At 38.9% G+C, this 22,078-nt stretch overlaps 2 protein-coding genes across 2 annotated transcripts in view; one reads left to right on the top strand and one right to left on the bottom strand.

Annotated features, from left to right (window-relative positions):
* The window catches only part of LOC134840167 (sodium-dependent neutral amino acid transporter B(0)AT3-like), a 337,316-nt gene that overhangs the window by 201,836 nt on the left and 113,402 nt on the right, over positions 1 to 22,078 (top strand). The gene's annotated exons all lie outside the window — the stretch shown is intronic.
* LOC134840177 (uncharacterized) overlaps positions 1,533 to 22,078 on the bottom strand; it is a 136,085-nt gene continuing 115,539 nt past the window's right edge. Inside the window, exons 2-4 of the mRNA XM_063855890.1 lie at positions 2,658 to 2,757; positions 2,052 to 2,266; positions 1,533 to 1,806 (exon numbers count right to left, since the gene is read on the bottom strand). Coding sequence (XP_063711960.1) covers positions 1,552 to 1,806; positions 2,052 to 2,266; positions 2,658 to 2,739 — 552 coding nt within the window. The 5' untranslated portion in view covers positions 2,740 to 2,757 and the 3' untranslated portion in view covers positions 1,533 to 1,551. The remainder of the gene's footprint in view (positions 1,807 to 2,051; positions 2,267 to 2,657; positions 2,758 to 22,078) is intronic.

The raw sequence follows: 22,078 nt of genomic DNA, 5'->3' as shown, positions 1-22,078 counted from the left end.
ACTTTAAAAACACAATTTGGACTAAATTTTCTGCGCCGCAAGAAATTTTTTAAATAAACAGGCCAAAAAGCACTTTTATGCACTCTTTAGTTTTTACCAAAAACATTGCATTTTTTTCGGCGCGCACTCCCCTTCAAAAATAGTATCTATTGGCACCTAAGGCACCTTGAAAAAAAATAAGTATCGGTCAGCCAAAATTGAATATCCTAAAATAGTACCTTTGGGTCGGCAGTGGGTCCAATCCTTGAGGTGGGTAGGGGGTGGTGATAGATATTTTGGCGTTTGCTACCCCGCCCCTCGAAATTCGCCCCTACCTGCGTCTATACAAACGCTAGACAGTAAAAACAACGAAAAGCAAAGTTCATGATTTGGAAAGTAAGCCGACAAAATAAGCAGACCGACAGTTCAAAAAAGGTAGCCAGACAATTCATATTTTCCCAGAAAAAATTTCAAATTAGAGATATCAGCAAGGATAGCCGCTTACTGTGCAAGTAGCACCGAATGTTCCGATCATAGTCTTATTAAAATACAAAAAAAATATATATATATTTTTTCAAATTAGTGTAGTTTTTTTCTGCGTGGTGTGATTAAAAAAATCTGCCCAAAAAAAAACAAAACGTGGGCACATTTGACAGTCAAAGTTAATTAGGCCAAATGGAAAAGAGTTTTCTAGAAAATGACAGGAAAAACGAAAAAAAAAACCGCTTGCAAAACCTTTTTTTCAACAATTTTTCCAGAATATTGTTGAAATTTGAAGTTTTTGATTTCCAAATTGGAGTGTAAAAACTCCAAAAACTAAATCTATTTAAGTAAACAAAGTTTTCACGGCTTAAACTAAGCATAAACAACCTATTGTAAGTCTGCACGCTCACCTTATTAGCTTGAGATAAGACCAAAAATCAAAAACTTCAAACTGGTTTTTCTCGACAGTCAAAACTTTTTAATGTCGTTCGAATCACGAATGAAATAGCTTTAATATGAAATATCACTCGGCTCATTTCGATAATTTGCGTCACCTGATTTTTCGTGGAAAAAAAACTAAAATACACCCGAATTTAAAGTTCCTCCGCCTTTTTCAAATCATCGGAACAAAAACAAGGTCCAGCCGGGATTCGAACCGCAGGCCATTGGCACGCACTTTACCACTAGACCAAATAAGACGTCGAAGCTGTTGAGGTCTCATAATACAGCATGGCCAATTTCTTACAGATTTGTAAGAAAAATTGTTATCAAGAAAACGTTTAGCTCCCAATTACAAGTCATTTGCTCTCACAAGTAAAAAGAACTTGCAAACAACTGAAATTAAATAATCAAAAGTTTCTACAACTAGCAAAACTTTGACAACAGATTTTTTTTTACACCTTATCAACCTAAATTTGTTCCACTTAAAAAATTCGAGGAATCTTTTGAGAAAATTGAAAACCCGAGGTTCATCCTATAAACTTGCGCAACACTTATAATCAAGGCCACTCCAAACTCAAGACAAACACCGCAAACAATTTGTTTTCATCAAGATTCACTAAAACAAAAAATTCTCAGAAAACACTATCTTTATTTATTTGTTGAAGTTTTTGACTTCTTGCGGGTCTGCTTTCCCTTGCTCTTCACTTTTGACTTACGCAGCTTTTGTTTTAACTTCGGAGACAGTTCTGTTTGAGACTGCGTAGTGGTACTACTTGGTTCAGTAGTCAACTCTTGAATCAAAGATTGACTGACTGGCGCTGTTTTCGGACATTTATTGATAGTTTCATTAATACCCTCGTCGCTATCTGAACTTTGGGAGCTGTCTGGAACCAAAGAAATTTTCTAAACAAAAACAATACTGAATTAAATCATCTGTTGAATCGAAATCTAATGCTGCAATAATTCTACAATAAAAAAATCTGGATGAACTTCACTTATTCGAGTAAAAAAATTGACTCACAGCAGCCCCGAAGTAGAAGCCACGGCAAACATTATACAGATATTTTACTCGTTTAAGTCTATCTGTAAATATTGAAGAAGTTCTAGATTTAAGTCTTCAATTGATGGTTCACGAGAAATAAAATTACCATTTCAACGAAGTCCTTCGACTTTCGTCCTTCTGGCGCTTCTGTTGTCTCCTTTTCCACTTCTTCGTCTTCACTCGATTCATCTTCGCTTGGCAAATCCAAATCCAACTCAACTGCTCTATCAGCATCTGTGGATTTGTTGTCAGCTGGCGCCGCATGCAGACGATCATTTGCTTCCTTCAGTAAAGGCAGGAAATTCTTTACTCGATCTAACACTGAAGAAAAGAAATTCACTGATAACATTTTTTTTTCAAATATTCCGAAATAAAATGAAAGCGTTGTGCTAATATTAGAAAAATTTATTTTATGCTGCCTTATTTTTTTTGTATCCTTCAAATTTAACAAGATTATTCTTAGCTGACTGGCATTTAAACTTCTGAAGTCACTTTTGAGGCTAATTTATGCAGCATTGAATGTGAAGTTTGCGCCGGAAAAATCCAACTTTTATGACAAAACATATAAATAATATACAATTGGCGTTGTGCTTATAATTTTGTCGAGAAACTGTCTTTTGAGCATTTCACTGGACGCTTGAAACGCAATTTGGTTGACATAAAACAATCAACTAAAAAATTTTACATTTGTAAGCAGGAACTACTTGCTAACTTGCGTTATTGCGAAAACTATTAATTTCTTCTGGAACTGGAGCTTTTGGAGCACAGATATTCAAGCACTGCGGATAATCCATTGTTATCCAAAAAAACCTGAAAAATCCATCAATACAATTGACAAATTCTACACAAACACATCGTTAACATATCAGAGGAACGAATGTATCAACCAGCTGTTCTTCTATTAATCCGACCACCGAGAGTGATTAACTTTCTTTTTTGTGTTTGTTTCAGTTTATTGTAACTTTTACCACGAGAAACGAGGTACCACAAATAGTCATCAGAATGGGTCACACGCAGAGGTAAAAGAGCGATAGCAACTATTGTTTTCAGAACTGATTAGCGTTAGTTTGCGGTAAAAACGAAGATACACGTTGTCGAAAAAACCGCTTATCCACTAACGATTTGAAGAAAAAAAAAATGTTTGCCTTTTTGCGTTCGTCCGTGTTTTTTTTAGTCAAATTTGACAAAAATTAGTTGAAAAACTCACAAAATTATAGCATTTCAATTACTTCGAATGCGACTACCCTGAGGGGTCAGATCTCACTCCCAAAATTCAATTTTTCTTTTGGGAGGTCCGGTTCATGACCGTATTTAGCGGTAGGGTAGCGAGGTTCATATTAGCAGAAAGAGATTTGGCGGTTTTTTCATGAGCCTCTGGTCGAGTAATATATCGAATTAAAGCCATTTCACTCTTGATTCGATCGACGCTCAAAATGTCTTAAAAGTTCTGGGTCAAGACAAACCGGTTTGCAAATTTTACTTTTTAGACGAATTAGAATAGAGAAAAGCCTGTGAGTAGCTATTTAAATATGAAAAGCTTTTAAATCATCAATGAACAATAAAATTCACAGCTGTGGAAAATTAAGTTCTGAAGCTTCAGATTCAGTTTCTCTGGCGCCAGTTTTTATTCTGTTATTTATTTTTTTTACGATAGCTGCAGCCATTCTCATTTGTTTCAAGCTTTTTTTGGTTCCTCTTACCCACAATGCGTATAAAGAACCACTGTTCTACTTACACAGCCAGCATCCAGCTACTCTAGTTAAACCTGGACTTCATAAGATTCATTCACAGAATTGATTGGTAGGAAAAATAAAAAGTAAAAACATTTTCCTTGTTTTACTAAGAATTGGCTAGGAAAAATAGGATAGTTTACAATTAAGAGCAAAGCTGAAAAAAGCTCGATAGGATGCTATTGGGCCATTTGCCGCAGTGGCATTCAAAATTATAGAAACAAGTCAATTAGTAAAAATTGGAAAACAAAAATGAGCAAGGAAAAGTAAGGTAAAAAACCAAAAATCAGCGGGGCCAACAGCATCAATGAGGTCAATAAATCCAAGAAAAAGTGAAAAAGATTTTTATAGTTTCGTATTGTGACAGAACACTCAGATAGTAATTACTAATACTTTAAACCATAAACTTGGAAATGCGTCCCCGAAATATTTAAATTGAATCTTTGAAGCACAGAAGTAGGAAAACCAGCTCTAAATTGATCTTTCAATTTTGAAAAAAAAGCTAACTCTGAATACCAATTTTCAACAAGTTTGATCAGACCAAGATAAGGGAAAATATACTATTATAGATTCAGAACAAATCTTTTGAAAATAGATCGAAAGTAAGGCGACATAATTTGCTCGAATATCCTAAGGCCAAAAAAATTCGGCAAGATTTGTTGAAACTTTGGTTTTTGCAAATGCTCCCAATATCATTGAATAAGTCAAAAACCTATTAGAACAGTACCTATTAGAACAGTACTATGCTGATGATATGATGAAATTTCCGAAAACAAAACAGCCTGGCAACTATGCCGACAGATATTTATTCCTAGCCCAAACAAATCAAATTAAAACAAGGATAGCCGGCTGCTGTGTAAGTAGCACAGAATGTTCCGACCATATTCATAAACAAAAAACAGAATATACTTTTGTCGTAATAAACACTCATTTTTAAACAAGTCGGTAGTTTTTATACGCTTTAAGCCTTGAAGCTTTAAACAACGCTTCTCAAGATTGAAATTTTCAAGTGTCATAGGAAGTAGCTACTACACTTACATATGTTGTGTTTTTTTTGTATTTTTTGCAGGAAAAAGTCTAAAAACACTGTTCACGCTAAAATTTAATATTTCGCGGCTTGAGTTTCGATTTCGTTTCGATTCTAATTCCTTTTCTAGTGAGGCAGGCAAATTACTCTCAAATTACGAAAGTGCAAATGACGCGAAAGACCTGAATCACATCTAGTTTCAAAAATGGAACAAACAATTATTCTGTTTTCAAAAATTGGATTAATTTGATCAAAATTAGCCCAAGTATAACAGATTTTGGAACGTGCTTTAAGGTGATATTTTACATTTTTTCTTCGAAACTCAAAAATTTGAAAAATAAAAAGCACGCCGAACTAGAGAATCTGGATCAATGGGCTATTTTCTATTCCACTGTGAAAACGATGAATATAATTCGCCTTGGGAAACAAACTTCATTCAGTTTTATCCCGCCATTTCAAGTTTTGCTATAGAAGGACGTTAACTTGCCTTAGTTTCAGCAAACGAATTGGAACTGAATCTATAAAATAAAACAATAGCCAACGGAGTTGGAAAACAGTAATGTAAGCAAGGAAACAAAAAACTAACTTGATTCCTAAAATGCATATATACCTAAGTGAATTCATAAATGCTTTAATATGTATGAATGCACATCTGTAGTTATTAGGGCATTTTGAGACATTTTCCTGAAATAAAAAAAAACATATTCAAAACCTATATAGAAATCTTAATTATGTTCATTACTCTTAAATAAAAGTCACAACCGAAAAAACTTCAACGTAAACTATTTTTCAAAGAAAAAAAGAAAACTACCTAAATAAGTGTCTTCACTTCGTTTACAGGCGCTTTTTATCCATCGGACCAAAACAAATGAAGTAAAATTTGAACTGAAAATTTTATATTTCAGTCTTTTCAAAGATTGGCGATTAGCGCTCGTCGATTGATTGGCGTGAACAAGCCCAACCAAGAAAACTTCACGTTAATTTTTTTCAGAACTGGTATTATTTTTTTGTTGTATCGAATGCAACAAGAGTGCACTAAATCTACGCTAGCCTTGCTCTCAAAAAATTAATCAGACCCTGAACATCCAAGTGAAAACTATATCAAACGATATCTGTCAAAAATGAAACCTTCGTGCAACATTATTAATACAACTAAGCTAAAAGATATCACTCATGAAGTTGATTAAAAATTACAAAAACCTTTTTCATCAATGCACCTTTCAGATGCCAACTTTCTAGTCTCAACTGTCTGTTTAGATAAAAATCCGACATCAAAAAATATATTCCCAAGAACACAACAGCACCTCGAATCGAATGCAGCTAAAAAACTTATACTGCAGAAATATTCTTCACAGAAGAAAAAGAAAGTTCAGAGTATGCAGTCAAATCTTCGAATAATTTTTCAGAGAAATTTTTATAGCAAATCTCTATCACTTGAGATACATAACTCGCTCGCAAAAAAACCTGATAATTCACACGAAGACCAGAGTTTGATATAAACCAGTTGAATCTGCGCTATAATATATAAGTTCGGTATTTCTATTTTTTGCGTCTTCAAAATTTCGATTTTTTTTTTCATAAACGCATTCCTAAAAACTATACATGGCGAGTGATGTTTTCACTTGGCATAACAATTCAATTATCGTTTAAATTGTATAGCTTATGTTTCTAGCTCGATGTTTCCGGTCAATTTATATTCACTTGAGATTATTTATAAAGAAATACAGCACCAGTTGATTAAATTAAGCAATCATTTAAAACTAATTTAAAACTATAATCAGCGACAAACGACTAAGAAGGTAAGAAAACTAAGAACTCTATTGCATTTGTTATGATTGAATATAAAAAGCAGCCACAGATCAAACAATCTTCACTTAACTGCACATCATCTCGCTCCACGACATCATCTGTCGACCATAGAAAGCGCCAACACGCGTTGCATAGCATCATCTTCACTTTCCTCGTAGTCCTTAAACAATCCTAGTTACCAACACATTGGCGCCTTTACGAAAAATGAATCAGCCCCTGCATTTCGACAGCATTTTACCTAGCGTCCGTCTACTATCCTCTTTTTAATTTGCTATCGTTCTATACTTTGAGAAGACGCTTAGTGCCAACAACGATTATCATTTGAAAAAAAATGCACTTCGTTCTGTCTTACAATGCACACTACACTGTTTGAGTTTTAAAAACTTAATACGGCTACAGGCGATGCGCTTTTATGCTTAAAATCAATTTGATGTATGTTGGACGAATACTCACAACAAAAGTGTCATAAGTAAATGGGTGTCGTAGACGCAAATGACCATAGAAATCGTGAGTAGTTTTGTTCGGATTTCCCCAGGGCATGGAAACACAAACAGGACATACGACTCCTGCATTCTCCGACGAGTTCCTGTGATTCATTTCCACGTGACTTAACAGGCCTGACACGTCCAAGTTTGATTGTCCGCAGATCGGGCAGGTAAATGTACTGCGATTAGGAGCGGCAGATTTCGCTGTCCTGGTCAAAATAATTTGTTGTTAAGCAACCAGACCAACCTTGCAATGAAAGTATCATAATGTTACAACAAACAAATGGATCAAACTTGAACATAGTTTCAGAGCATTATTCCGTGGATAAGAAATATGGTTCCCATCACTTATGGGAAATTTTATTGCTCAACTTAATTACCAAAAAACCGCTGAAATGGGCTCGCTCGATTGTGATTCTCTAGTTAACTATTCCAGTCTTGAATCAGAACTCTGCACTGATATTCAAGAAAAACTAAGCAAACCGTTTTTTTAGTTTAATATTCCCATTTTTAGACCAATTTAAGGCTGTGTAGTGAATGCACATTCAATTAAAAATTTTACAATCAAGTGAACAAAATCATGGGATTATCGGCTTGATCTTCAATTAGGTTAATGACCTTGGCTTAAGCCCTGTGTATATGAATGCATTTACACTTATTCGGAACTTCTGAAAGAGGACTTCTGAAGAGTTTAAATTGAAAACTTACTGCGCTGAAGCCACTGCAACTTGTGATATAAAGTCTTTCAATTTTGAACACTTGGCTGTGTGGCTCCTCATCGAACTGCCTGATACCTACAAAAAAAGATGGCCAGAAGACTAAAGACGCAAAGCGCATTGAAAGGGCTAAAGGTTGGAGCTATGTAGAATGACTCCCGAAAAACAGAAGGTTATTGCTTCAAAAGTGCCATCAAATAAATGAGCACTTTCATTCGCAACTTGGGATGGAACAAAAGTAGAGTTCGTAGTAAGACACTACTCTCCGCTTGCCTAACGCATTAAATTATAAGGCTACGCTCGCTTTAACAATATTCTGTAAAGCCATCTAGAAAAGTCAATATAGTAATAGACGCCAATAAGCTTTAGACGCCAATAAGACTGCACCCCGCACTCAAACTGAAGCACAAAGTGACAGAATTCGCGTCTACAAAGTAATCAATCTCAACATATTCATTGAACTGATGGGCGTGCCACAATCGGGGTTGGGAAGTTATTTAACATTCAATTTAACTTACAGTGTTTTTTATATTTTCTAACAGTGATGTTCGCTATTTCTTAGAAATATGGGCATTTCTTAGAAAAACACTCCGCGTGTAACTGTTTTTCAGATTGAATAGCATTCAAAAACTACAAGCCAAGTGGGTGGGGGGATGATATGAATTTTTATGTGAGCTGAATTTTTTCAACTCGGAATTTTCGGTTTGTTTTCGGGACTCTTTGACGCGATGTATTCACGTGTGGGAAGCTCAGAGCCCAAATTGGCGTCGAGAAAGCAGGAAAATTGGCATTTCTCTTCAAGAAACTAAATGCTTCTTAATGTATTGCATTATTTAACAATTTCACATAAATAGCAGATTTTTTTTCGATAGTTAACTGTTAGTTTTATATTTTCGAAATTAACATACAATTTGCCAACCCTGGCCACAATTCAATTTGGAAGCTATCTGAGCCGCATTTGCTGCAAGTTAAAAGAAATGTTGAAAATTTACGCGCATTTATTATCCCGCATAACATCAAGAATCACAGGTGAAGAATATCCTGTATTTGAGCTCAGAGTAACAATAATGCTATATGAAAATTCCGCTAACAATGGTGAAATCAAAAATCGAATAGGGTCTGAATTAAAAAGGCCCAAACATAAATATTCCGTTACTTTCTTCGAAAGACAGTGCAAAAAACTGCATAAAAAAGAGTAATCTCATCAATTAGCTCCGCTACCACCAATATTTAGGTTAAACCAAACTGTCCGCCTGCAACCAAAATCTACGCAAATTCTCTTAATTCTGACAATGTAGTGCGAAGATGCTACGGTCTAACTGGTTTTTTCTCAAAGCAAAATCAGTTTCAAAGCCAAAAAGAAATTTTACATTAAATAGTGATTAAAAATAGACTGAATTTCATTCTAAGATAATCATTATATCGAAAAAAAAATTAAAGAACATAAGTTTCACACCTACCTAACCACCCCGCCTCAAAAAACTCAAAACTCTTCTAGTTTCTAGAACCTTTTATGTTTGACAATTTTCTGCCGAAGTTACACCAATTGATTAAAACTGGATCAATAGGAATTCTTTTATTCCATTGAGAAAAATATCCATTTCAAAAATTACAAGCCAATCACCATTTTAGCGTCCTTTGAATTACTAGTGATGGAGATCGAAATTTGCTTTTCAATTGACAACCCTGGAATTTGCTACAAAATACTACCCTGGAAATTAAAATAACTGTCAATATTTATCAAACATTAATTTCAAAATTTGCGAAAAAATAATCTGCCAAAAAAAAGAGAAAACCACTTAAGAGAACAGCTGTTATGCAGTGGCAACCATTCAACGAAATTTAAATCTAATTCCACTGCGTGCTTTTCCGCAAATTGCGTTGGTGAATACCCAAGCGAAAAAAAATTAACAAGGATAACCATAGTCTGAAAAATACAAAAAAAAGGTTTTTTTTTAATCAAATTGGGGTCTTTTTTTTGTACGTGGTGGGATGAGAGGATTTGAACGAAAAATTAGATCTTAGCAATATTCGACAGTCATTGTGACAGGCAAAATTTTAGAAAAATGGCTTTTTTTGCTCAATTCAATATTATTTACTAAACAGCAACTAAGACGGTAAAATTTGGGTAGCTCATGTTTTCTTTTGCAAAAATTTTTCTTTCAAATTGATGGTGGCGGTGCATTGGTGATTGTCTATGGGGTTACGCTGATGGGCCGCCTCCAATCGATAATTCCATTCGACCTGCCGTCATTTGTCCCCCTCTCGACAGCATTGCCTGCGCGTTCGACCGCATTAATAGGCAGCTGAGCCGTGTATATGGCGTTCTTCATCTCCGGCGTGCTGGTGGCTGTTTGCATGGCCACGCGAGATGCCAGGCGGTCTAGAAATGCAATGGCCTCACTTCCACATTCACCGTAGCAAGTGACTATCATAGACATGCACTCCCAGCCAATTTTCCGGCACTTCACGTTATAATTCCTGTACTTTCTTGATACCGCGGACGCTGCTGATGAATCCCTAATTGTGATCGCTCAGTCAATGTTGGTTTCGTTGAGCTGATTCACAAATGTGATGTCCAGGGCTGCATCCTTTCCGAGATTCCACGTTGGCACGATCACGTCTGCAGGGCGCATTTGGTCGCGAAACCCTGCATCCCTTTCTAGAATGGAATTCAGTAGTGCTCTCCGAAAGTAGTCTACACTAGAGTTGCGTACTCTAAACGTCTGGGCCCCGTTTGCATGTCAAGGCGTGCTGGTCGAGCGTCTCGTTTGTGCAATGGGGGCACGTTGAATTGGATGGGAAAATTTCCATACCGAGACGCAATTGGTGAGAACGTTAAACTCGTTCGGTGATAAGGCTAAGCCCAGCGTTTCTGAGGGTTGCCCGCAATGTGAGGTTCAGTCAAGGATTTTAACATCACCTTTTCATTCAGTATGAAAGCACGTTTCTTATAATTCGTGAAAACTGCTCGTCAATCAAGTCGGTAATGGTTTCTGGCGAATGAGCTCAGAAGTCGAACTGAGGGGTTCATGGTCCCCTATTTTGCTGTTGAAAATTTCAAGTCTGCTTTCCATTTTCTGAGCGTCCGATGTGGCACCTATCGAGAATATGTGCGAGGCATGAATGCAGGGCTGCAGTGAAATTCCAGCGACCGCTGGCCGAATCGCATGGGCAGTTGTGCTTGTGTCCATGCCCGATGCGCTGTTTTCATGACCACACTCTCTTCGAAGCATTACCTGACACTGCCATCCAATTTCTTCAAGGCAGGCGCTGAGACGTCTGAAGGGACGCAACTTGCAAGGTGGCTGAGTTTGCAGATTGAAGCGCAAGTTCGGAGCAATGTGGTTGAGTTCGGAGCAACTTGTGGGGCCCTAACTCGGGCAACTTTGACAACAGTTCGTTGGCTCCCTACGCTTTCTCCGCAATGGCGATCCGGCAAACTCAACGCTACCTATCGGTGCCCCTAACATTTGTAAATTCGGTTCATAGTACTTTTTCTCGATTGCTTCGGGGAAGCACGACAGGTCTGATCTGCTGTATAGTTCACATTTACTGAGATTAACCGAGAGGCCGGTGATTGCGGGGGCGTTGGTCAGGATCTCTATGACCTTCCCTATTTCTGATCTTTTGCCACAGAAAACACCATCGTCGAGATACCAACAATGCAGGAGCAGTTCGCTTGCGGCGTCTATGTCGTTGAACAAAGAGTGTAGGGCAAGAGCGAAAATGAAGGGCCCTTGTGGATCACCCTGATGGACCACGAGCTCTGAAAAGAGGCTGCCCATTATGTGCCATACTTACGATGCTCTGCATAGCAGAAATTTACCCATGCGAGGAGTTCCGGGAAGTGACGTTTGCATTCGTTCTTTACCAGTTGCCTGTCCATGGTGTTGACATCGTAGTACATCTAAACTTTGAAAACAACGAAGTCTTCGTCCAGTCCGTACTTTTCTATCGCTTTTCATAGCCGGTGTGTGATCTTCTCGACCGCTCCTGGACAAGCCACTCCAAATTGAAGAGGCTCGAAGAACCTGGCAGCTTTGATTTTTAGTTTGGTGCATGCGCATTGGCTCGTTAGCCGTCAGAGGTTTTCTCACGATGCGATTGGGCGGATGTCGTCGTTCCGTTTCGTCAGTGTCGTCAAAGACGCTCCTGCGATGAACAGGGATACCTGTGTTGTAGCTGTTCTTGAAGGAGGATGTTCACGACATCTCGTAGCTAAGTTGCATTCATGACCACGACTTGAGCTTCAATGAGATGCTGGCCTCTCAATCCGGATGGGCCACACGCCGTTTCTTTAGGAAGGTCCTGATTGCTCCAGTTATGTTGAACCCCGACTCCAATGATTTTTCGTCAATTTCCGGCTTCGGCGCTTGAGGATGTTTGGAGTTGAGCTGGTCATTGGTTTGTTTTGGTTTCAGGGGTTTGGCCTTCTCCGCTGTATCTTTGGCGACTGCATATAATGCAAGGTGCTCTCCTTTTTCCATCTGTCACAAAATTTATGGATGGTAGTTTCTGCTCTTTCTTAGCTCTTTTGCTCGACGGTAGCACGCACTTAGGAAGCATCATAAAATTTGTCCATGCGTCTTCGTCGTTCACAGAGATGACATGAGCAAGGACATCATGGAGTACTTTTCCGAACTTTTGACGAGCTCGTTTCGGGATGTGCTTTAATGTTGCCAGCATTAAGGTCAAAACTTCATCTAAAGCTGGCATTTCAGTTGTGCTGGTCGAGGTGGCTTGCCCTATTTCGTGACTGTTTGTGGCACTGCATCTCCGACTATGTGATTCGCGGTGTACGCATGAAACAAGTTTGCGCCACGCACATATTAACTTGCGCTGTGAAGTCAACCAGGCTTCGGATACTTCACCAAGAAATATGCATTCGCTGTGTTTTTCCATGTGTGCCAATTCGCGTGTCGGAGCGATGACTGTTTTGAATGATGATATCGGGCACTTGATGCCACGGCATGATTCAGCAGATCCGTCCATGCATCCATTAAGTTCTTCCACCGGGTTCGGCGCGGCATCATTTTGCGATAGAGAGAAGAGAGAGCTGATGAGCGCAGGTGGTGCTGCCCGACAGCGTCAGCGGTTTAGAGATAGCCAGCTCGTTATTTGTTTCGATGTCGCGTACATTGAGGGTTTCAAGCACTTGGGTCATCCCACTGGTGCTGCTTTCAGAAAATTTTGATGCCGCTGCTGAGCAGGTTTTGCACGTGAAGTCTGGGGTCCATGAGTGGATGTTGCACAGACCACTGCATTTCAGGTGAATCCATCCACAGATACCGCACCACACTGAGACTTGTCTCCCGCGAAATCTCGCTGCACACTGGCTGCAGTGTCTGGTTAGTTGGGTAAACTTGAGGTCGCTACTTGTTGGTTCATCGTGGGTGTCCTTTCAGCTGCTAACGCGACCGTCCAAAGGACCACGTAGAGGGTGGATCTTCACTGGAAATCTCCAAAAATGACTTGAAAAATATTTTGAAAAAAAAATCAATTTTTTTTTAACATTTTTTCAAATTTTGAAGTTAATAATTTCAAATGGCGCAAAAAATCTCTCTAAGTTTTCCTTAAAATAAGTTAAAATAAGTTTTCGCTGCCTAAATTAAGCATAGAATATGATATTGATAACTTGCCGCAGAAATTTAGACTGAAAACCAATAATTTCAAACCGGTTTTTCTCGAATCTAGAAAAAAAAATTTGTAAACTTTTTAATGTGTTTCGAATCACGACTGAAAGGGCTTTAATATGATATATAACTCAACTCAGTCCGACAACTATTTGTGATTCCTGATATTGCGTGAAAAAACTATAACACACCCGAATATAAAGTTCCTGTAATGTTGTTGCAAGCTCGTATGCTGCAAATACGGGCTTCTGGCACGGTTTGATTGTCCGTGTTCTTGATTTATTTGACGGTGCTTGGTTGCCGTCAATCGTTTATCTTCAGTACTCTGGTTCAGTTGAAACAGATTGATTTGTTGATTTCGACTCGTCCTGTGACCAACATGCACTTTGCTTCTCCCGGGGTGCCCCTTAGTAGGAGGAGAGTCCCCCAATTTAAGTTCAAGGCCTGAATATTGTAATAATGTCTTCACTACTTGCTAGTGGCATTACCTGTTTGTGCAAGTGGTTAAAGTTTGGTGTGTTATCGGCTCAATTTGAAGACCCTTATTTCTCTGGCTGGTACCCCATAGGTGACCTAGTCATCATAAGAGCCATGCTGTTAGCTGAGGTTTAAGAACCCAGCAGCTTTGATGGGGTCTTACCCTTAACAAACAATTAGAAGGTCTGTCGGATTTTGTTGACAGTTGAACAGATGTTTGGTATCGTGAGGCACAGTTTTGCATAGTGGGCATTTATTTGTCCTTTGAGGATCTTATTTTATTGATCCATCAATACATTCTTTTGATGTTGTTTCGTTTAAAATTTCCCACATGTGTTAGTGATGTGTGGTGAGAAATTGGGCATGCTATCGAATGTAACCACTTAAATTTTTGGCTTGGTCCTCAGGGGGTGGGGGATAGTTTGACCACTACTTGATAGCTGAGGGTAAAAACTCACCTCTTTCCTCCAAGTTGTACAGATTATTGACGATGATTTGTCTGCGGACAGTGTACATTTTCTTGAGGTTAGCTATTCCTCCAATTCTAATAGGTACGGTGAGGCTTAAGATTTCAGTTATTTGATGTCACTGTTGGATATTTGTATAGTGATATCGTCAGCATAGGTTATAATAATTATGTTAGTGGGGGGCTTTGGAAGAGCATGGGCGAGAGTACACCGCCTTGAGGTGCACCTTGCTTGAGGTGCACAGTGGTTAAAGTTTGGTGTGTTATCGGCTCAATTTGAAGACCCTTATTGCTCTGGCTGGTACCCCATAGGTGACCTAGTCATCATAAGAGCCATGCTGTTAGCTGAGGTTTAAGAACCCAGCAGCTTTGATGGGGTCTTACCCTTAACAAACAATTAGTAGGTCTGTCGGATTTTGTTGACAGTTGAACAAATGTTTGGTATCGTGAGGCACAGTTTTGCATAGTGGGCATTCTTTTGTCCTTTGAGGATCTTATTTTATTGATCCATCAATACATTCTTTTGATGTTGTTTCGTTTAAAGTTTCCCACATGTGTTAGTGATGTGTGGTGAGAAATTGGGCATGCTATCGAATGTAACCACTTAAATTTTTGGCTTGGTCCTCAGGGGGTGGGGGATAGTTTGACCACTACTTGATAGCTGAGGGTAAAAACTCACCTCTTTCCTCCAAGTTGTACAGATTATTGACGATGATTTGTCTGCGGACAGTGTACATTTTCTTGAGGTTAGCTATTCCTCCAATTCTAATAGGTACGGTGAGGCTTAAGATTTCAGTTATTTGACGTCACTGTTGGATATTTGTGTAGTGATATCGTCAGCATAGGTTATAATAATTATGTTAGTGGGGGGCTTTGGAAGAGCATGGGCGAGAGTACACCGCCTTGAGGTGCACCTTGCTTGAGGTGCACAGTGGTTAAAGTTTGGTGTGTTATCGGCTCAATTTGAAGACCCTTATTGCTCTGGCTGGTACCCCATAGGTGACCTAGTCATCATAAGAGCCATGCTGTTAGCTGAGGTTTAAGAACCCAGCAGCTTTGATGGGGTCTTACCTTTAACAAACAATTAGTAGGTCTGTCGGATTTTGTTGACAATTGAACAGATGTTTGGTATCGTGAGGCACAGTTTTGCATAGTGGGCATTCATTTGTCCTTTGAGGATCTTATTTTATTGATCCATCAATACATTGTTTTGATGTTGTTTCGTTTAAAATTTCCCACATGTGTTAGTGATGTGTGGTGAGAAATTGGGCATGCTATCGAATGTAACCACTGAAATTTTTGGCTTGGTCCTCAGGGGGTGGGGGATAGTTTGACCACTACTTGATAGCTGAGGGTAAAAACTCACCTCTTTCCTCCAAGTTGTACAGATTATTGACGATGATTTGTCTGCGGACAGTGTACATTTTCTTGAGGTTAGCTATTCCTCCAATTCTAATAGGTACGGTGAGGCTTAAGATTTCAGTTATTTGACGTCACTGTTGGATATTTGTATAGTGATATCGTCAGCATAGGTTATAATAATTATGTTAGTGGGGGGCTTTGGAAGAGCATGGGCGAGAGTACACCGCCTTGAGGTGCACCTTGCTTGAGGTGCACAGTGGTTAAAGTTTGGTGTGTTATCGGCTCAATTTGAAGACCCTTATTGCTCTGGCTGGTACCCCATAGGTGACCTAGTCATCATAAGAGCCATGCTGTTAGCTGAGGTTTAAGAACCCAGCAGCTTTGATGGGGTCTTACCCTTAACAAACAATTAGTAGGTCTGTCGGATTTTGTTGACAGTTGAACAGATGTTTGGTATCGTGAGGCACAGTTTTGCATAGTGGGCATTCATTTGTCCTTTGAGGATCTTATTTTATTGATCCATCAAAACATTGTTTTGATGTTGTTTCGTTTAAAATTTCCCACATGTGTTAGTGATGTGTGGTGAGAAATTGGGCATGCTATCGAATGTAACCACTTAAATTTTTGGCTTGGTCCTCAGGGGGTGGGGGATAGTTTGACCACTACTTGATAGCTGAGGGTAAAAACTCACCTCTTTCCTCCAAGTTGTACAGATTATTGACGATGATTTGTCTGCGGACAGTGTACATTTTCTTGAGGTTAGCTATTCCTCCAATTCTAATAGGTACGGTGAGGCTTAAGATTTCAGTTATTTGACGTCACTGTTGGATATTTGTATAGTGATATCGTCAGCATAGGTTATAAAAATTATGTTAGTGGGGGGCTTTGGAAGAGCATGGGCGAGAGTACACCGCCTTGAGTTGCACCTTGCTTGAGGTGCACAGTGGTTAAAGTTTGGTGTGTTATCGGCTCAATTTGAAGACCCTTATTGCTCTGGCTGGTACCCCATAGGTGACCTAGTCATCATAAGAGCCATGCTGTTAGCTGAGGTTTAAGAACCCAGCAGCTTTGATGGGGTCTTACCTTTAACAAACAATTAGTAGGTCTGTCGGATTTTGTTGACAGTTGAACAGATGTTTGGTATCGTGAGGCACAGTTTTGCATAGTGGGCATTCATTTGTCCTTTGAGGATCTTATTTTATTGATCCATCAATACATTGTTTTGATGTTGTTTCGTTTAAAATTTCCCACATGTGTTAGTGATGTGTGGTGAGAAATTGGGCATGCTATCGAATGTAACCACTGAAATTTTTGGCTTGGTCCTCAGGGGGTGGGGGATAGTTTGACCACTACTTGATAGCTGAGGGTAAAAACTCACCTCTTTCCTCCAAGTTGTACAGATTATTGACGATGATTTGTCTGCGGACAGTGTACATTTTCTTGAGGTTAGCTATTCCTCCAATTCTAATAGGTACGGTGAGGCTTAAGATTTCAGTTATTTGACGTCACTGTTGGATATTTGTATAGTGATATCGTCAGCATAGGTTATAATAATTATGTTAGTGGGGGGCTTTGGAAGAGCATGGGCGAGAGTACACCGCCTTGAGGTGCACCTTGCTTGAGGTGCACAGTGGTTAAAGTTTGGTGTGTTATCGGCTCAATTTGAAGACCCTTATTGCTCTGGCTGGTACCCCATAGGTGACCTAGTCATCATAAGAGCCATGCTGTTAGCTGAGGTTTAAGAACCCAGCAGCTTTGATGGGGTCTTACCCTTAACAAACAATTAGTAGGTCTGTCGGATTTTGTTGACAGTTGAACAGATGTTTGGTATCGTGAGGCACAGTTTTGCATAGTGGGCATTCATTTGTCCTTTGAGGATCTTATTTTATTGATCCATCAAAACATTGTTTTGATGTTGTTTCGTTTAAAATTTCCCACATGTGTTAGTGATGTGTGGTGAGAAATTGGGCATGCTATCGACTGTAACCACTTAAATTTTTGGCTTGGTCCTCAGGGGGTGGGGGATAGTTTGAACACTACTTGATAGCTGAGGGTAAAAACTCACCTCTTTCCTCCAAGTTGTACAGATTATTGACGATGATTTGTCTGCGGACAGTGTACATTTTCTTGAGGTTAGCTATTCCTCCAATTCTAATAGGTACGGTGAGGCTTAAGATTTCAGTTATTTGACGTCACTGTTGGATATTTGTATAGTGATATCGTCAGCATAGGTTATAATAATTATGTTAGTGGGGGGCTTTGGAAGAGCATGGGCGAGAGTACACCGCCTTGAGGTGCACAGTGGTTAAAGTTTGGTGTGTTATCGGCTCAATTTGAAGACCCTTATTGCTCTGGCTGGTACCCCATAGGTGACCTAGTCATCATAAGAGCCATGCTGTTAGCTGAGGTTTAAGAACCCAGCAGCTTTGATGGGGTCTTACCTTTAACAAACAATTAGTAGGTCTGTCGGATTTTGTTGACAGTTGAACAAATGTTTGGTATCGTGAGGCACAGTGTTGCATAGTGGGCATTCATTTGTCCTTTGAGGATCTTATTTTATTGATCCATCAATACATTCTTTTGATGTTGTTTCGTTTAAAATTTCCCACATGTGTTAGTGATGTGTGGTGAGAAATTGGGCATGCTATCGAATGTAACCACTTAAATTGTTGGCTTGGTCCTCAGGGGGTGGGGGATAGTTTGACCACTACTTGATAGCTGAGGGTAAAAACTCACCTCTTTCCTCCAAGTTGTACAGATTATTGACGATGATTTGTCTGCGGACAGTGTACATTTTCTTGAGGTTAGCTATTCCTCCAATTCTAATAGGTACGGTGAGGCTTAAGATTTCAGTTATTTGACGTCACTGTTGGATATTTGTATAGTGATTTGGTCAGCATAGGTTATAATAATTATGTTAGTGGGGGGCTTTGGAAGAGCATGGGCGAGAGTACACCGCCTTGAGGTGCACCTTGCTTGACTTAACGCAGTTTTGATTAGGAGTTCCGGAACTCCAAAAAAGGTGAACCGCCTTTATAGATAAGCTGATATCCATCTCTGGTGTTGTTCAAGATGTTGGCCTCGAATATGTCTTTTAGAAGCGTTTTATGGTCTACCGTGTCGAAAGCCGCAGTTAAATCTAACGCTACCAAGAGAGTGCGGTTACAAGGTTTTGTTTATTCGGCCATACTCGGATGTTATCGCAGATGCAATTTATTGCAGCGATGAATGATCTGCAACTTCTGAAGCCATGTTGATGGTCTCCCAAGAGAACGCTGCTAAAATCATAGAGCAGTATGTGTTCGGCCAGTTTGGCTACAGAAAGGGGCGATTGGCCGATAGTTTTTAGATTTCTGAGCCAGTTTGTTGGGTTTTAGCAATAGAAATACTTTTCTAACTTTCCATATTTGGGGATGATACCGCTGCTAATTGAGAGTTTCATTACCTGGGTGATATAGTTCAGTCCCAGAGGCCCGAGATGGTGAAAAGGAAAAGATGTATTGAGGCTTATTTATTTGATCCGAGAGCTTTGCTTTTCTTCGATGTTTTCATTGCAAATTGAAACTCCATTGTTGATGTTTTGGTTTCATTAAATGACAAGTTTTTTTGATTTTTCTCACATTACTACGTTTTTCTTTGTTAACCTTATTGGTGTGTGCGGTGAACTGTAGATTGGATTTTTTGGCGCATGTTTGGGGTTCGTATATTGGTTCGTTACACTCAGCAAATTTAATGGCTAGGTTTTTCTTGGTTCTGCAGTTACCATCAAGTGATTTTACTGTTTTCCACAACTTGCTGATGTTACCTGAGTGTGTTAGCCCATTCACAATCTCTGTCCATTTTTGCTTGTTGTGCTCTTGCACAAGTTTGTCAATCAGCAGTTCATTTATGATATTTCGTGGTTGCCAGAATTGTCAGTTGTAGCTGGTCCCGTTTTACTGATAGCTTGGTTGCTTCTGTTGGCGTGTTGGGTTTCAGTTTTGTGATTTGAAACCCTAAATACAACGTTCCTCCCCATTTTCAATGGTCGGAACAACAATTTGTAGTTTGCAAAAAAATTCTACTTAGCAAAAACTGTCTATTACTATTCAATGTTTTAACTGTTCATTGTGTTTATTTTTTGAGGAACATTTCAAGAATTATTTCAACGACGCATTTCTCATCGACTGTCTTTACGAAAATTGAAAATTTTCCACCAAAGCTTTGAAAGAAAAACCGTGAGACCAACAGAAGAAATTTTCAGCCTGATCAACCATCTGAAAGTGTATGCTCGACGTCAGTAAAGTGATAGCAAAACGTGCAAAACTTAAAATCAAAATGTTAGTTGTTCTTGATCAGCCATATGTAACAACCCCTATCATCTCTCATAAATTTATAAATGAGAGCTTTGTTGTACCAATTAACAATACTTAGTGTACCAAAAAATGAATAAATAAGAGTGAAACCCTGGCAAGCATGGGCGCATATTTACCATTTCTCTGTCGCCATTCTATGAGCACGGTTTTTAACGAGAAAAGTCAAATACCCGGTTGCCAAATCTTTTCTTTGCTAATCGCAACGGTAAATATAAGCAACAAAAATCAAGACGATTCATGAATTCATACGACTTGAACGCCATACGACTTGAACAAGAAAACAAAATCTAGGTTTTGAATCAGCGAATTCGTTGAACTGGTATTAAAACCTGTTAGATAACTTTTTATCTTTTACACCACGCGGTTTTACTGAAAAATTATTCATCTAGAAACTCTTCGAGTTTACAGTATCGTCTATAATCAATTTGATAAAACTGGATCTCAAGGCAATATTTCTATTCCGATGGAAAACGTGAACATTGGAAACCCAGTTCAATTTTAAAAACCAAATTCCATTTTTCACGCCGTTGCATACTCCACCTTAGGTGATTGATGTTGTAAAAAATTTGATGAGCAGATTAAATTTGATCCTTTTGTTAACAAAACTTCATATTAATAAAATGTGACGTCCAATTAAACACGGTTGCTCTCGTCTAGTACTCACTGTTTTGTCACATGCTTCGCATTTGATACTTGTTGCAGAAAGCATCTTCTCCATTGTTTTATTACGATGCACCATCCTCGGCTGAAAGGCCTGTTTGCATATCGGACAAGATCCCACAGCTGCACCTTTTATGCAAACTTCTAGACATTCTTTGTCGAACCTTCGAAAAAAAAAGCGAACGTAGTATCGCCTTTTCGGCACAATCATTTTAAAAGCAACTTTTAACAACTTACGTATGGTGACAATTTGTTATTTCGACTGGTTTAGAAAAAATATCAAGGCAAACTGGACACTTCAGTTCATCAATATCGATCTTCGCTCCGGACACAGCCATTTAGAAAGTCTGAAGTGTCAATTAAGCAACTCAAAAAAAACATCACAAGAAAAATAATAAAAAAATCTTTAAAAAAAATGGCAAGAGCCACCTGAAATGCATGTCAACAACAATTTTTATTTGAAGCAGTTTAATTGACTGTTTTGAACAATTTTTGTGATAAAATTGTTGTGAATAATTGTTGTGATTTTTTAAAAAAACATTTTTTAAAAATTACAAAAGGGGCCCTTCCGTTTAGTTACGGTAAGTGCACAAGCTAGATAGGGTCATCCCAGCGATATTAAATAGATATAACTGATGATGTCAGTTCGAAAAAAAGGTAAATTATCAAAGGGGGCCCTTCCGTTTAGGTACGGTCGAGCACAAGCTTCGAGCACAAAAATTTTAACGTTGACCTTGTTTTAATCAGTCTGATGTAAGCCCGTATGTAGTCTAATAGAAAGGGAAATAAGTACGTTTGGAAATAGGTAAATAGGTACGATGAAAACCAGTTTTTACAAGCAGTTCTCCCGGCAGCCAAAGGTGGTTTGGGCGTCTCTTCCGCTCGTCTACTCGCTTTCTTAGCCTCAGCAGGAGCAAAAAATGCCTTGAGCGAAATCTTTGGTTTGGAGCATGTGGATGGAACCTATGATGATGCGCTTAAACGGTGGTTTGAACTTGGAAAAATTGAAATGGCTCCGGAAAATGAAGTCCAAAAAAAATGGACAGAACCAATTTTTGACAGCGAAATTGCAAACTTGATTTTACGACTCTGTAACATTCGTCCAAATACTAGTGACGGAGCGTAGAAAAAATACCTATAGACGACTGGCTGGCGTCAGTTACCTAAACTCTACTCGTTTTTCACCCTCTCGACCTAGCCAGTTGCTTTTCTGGTCTATCTAGGTCTAAGTAAAAAGTTATCATTTGTAGGCCATCAGTCAAACGACTTTTAATCAGCTTCCGATTATATGCGAATACAACCACATAGCTGGGTCTCGGATCCTCAGACTACATGATTGCTATTGTGACATTCGACCAGAATGTGAAAAATGCAATCTCTGCAGAATTCGAAATTTTAGCAGCGAGCCTT

The sequence above is a fragment of the Symsagittifera roscoffensis genome, chromosome 2 (genome assembly GCF_963678635.1).
Source record: "Symsagittifera roscoffensis chromosome 2, txSymRosc1.1, whole genome shotgun sequence".
In the NCBI taxonomy this organism is placed as follows: Eukaryota; Metazoa; Xenacoelomorpha; order Acoela; family Convolutidae; genus Symsagittifera; species Symsagittifera roscoffensis.
The sequence above is the reverse complement of the archived record's forward strand: the minus strand, read 5'-3'. Positions and strand labels throughout refer to the sequence as shown.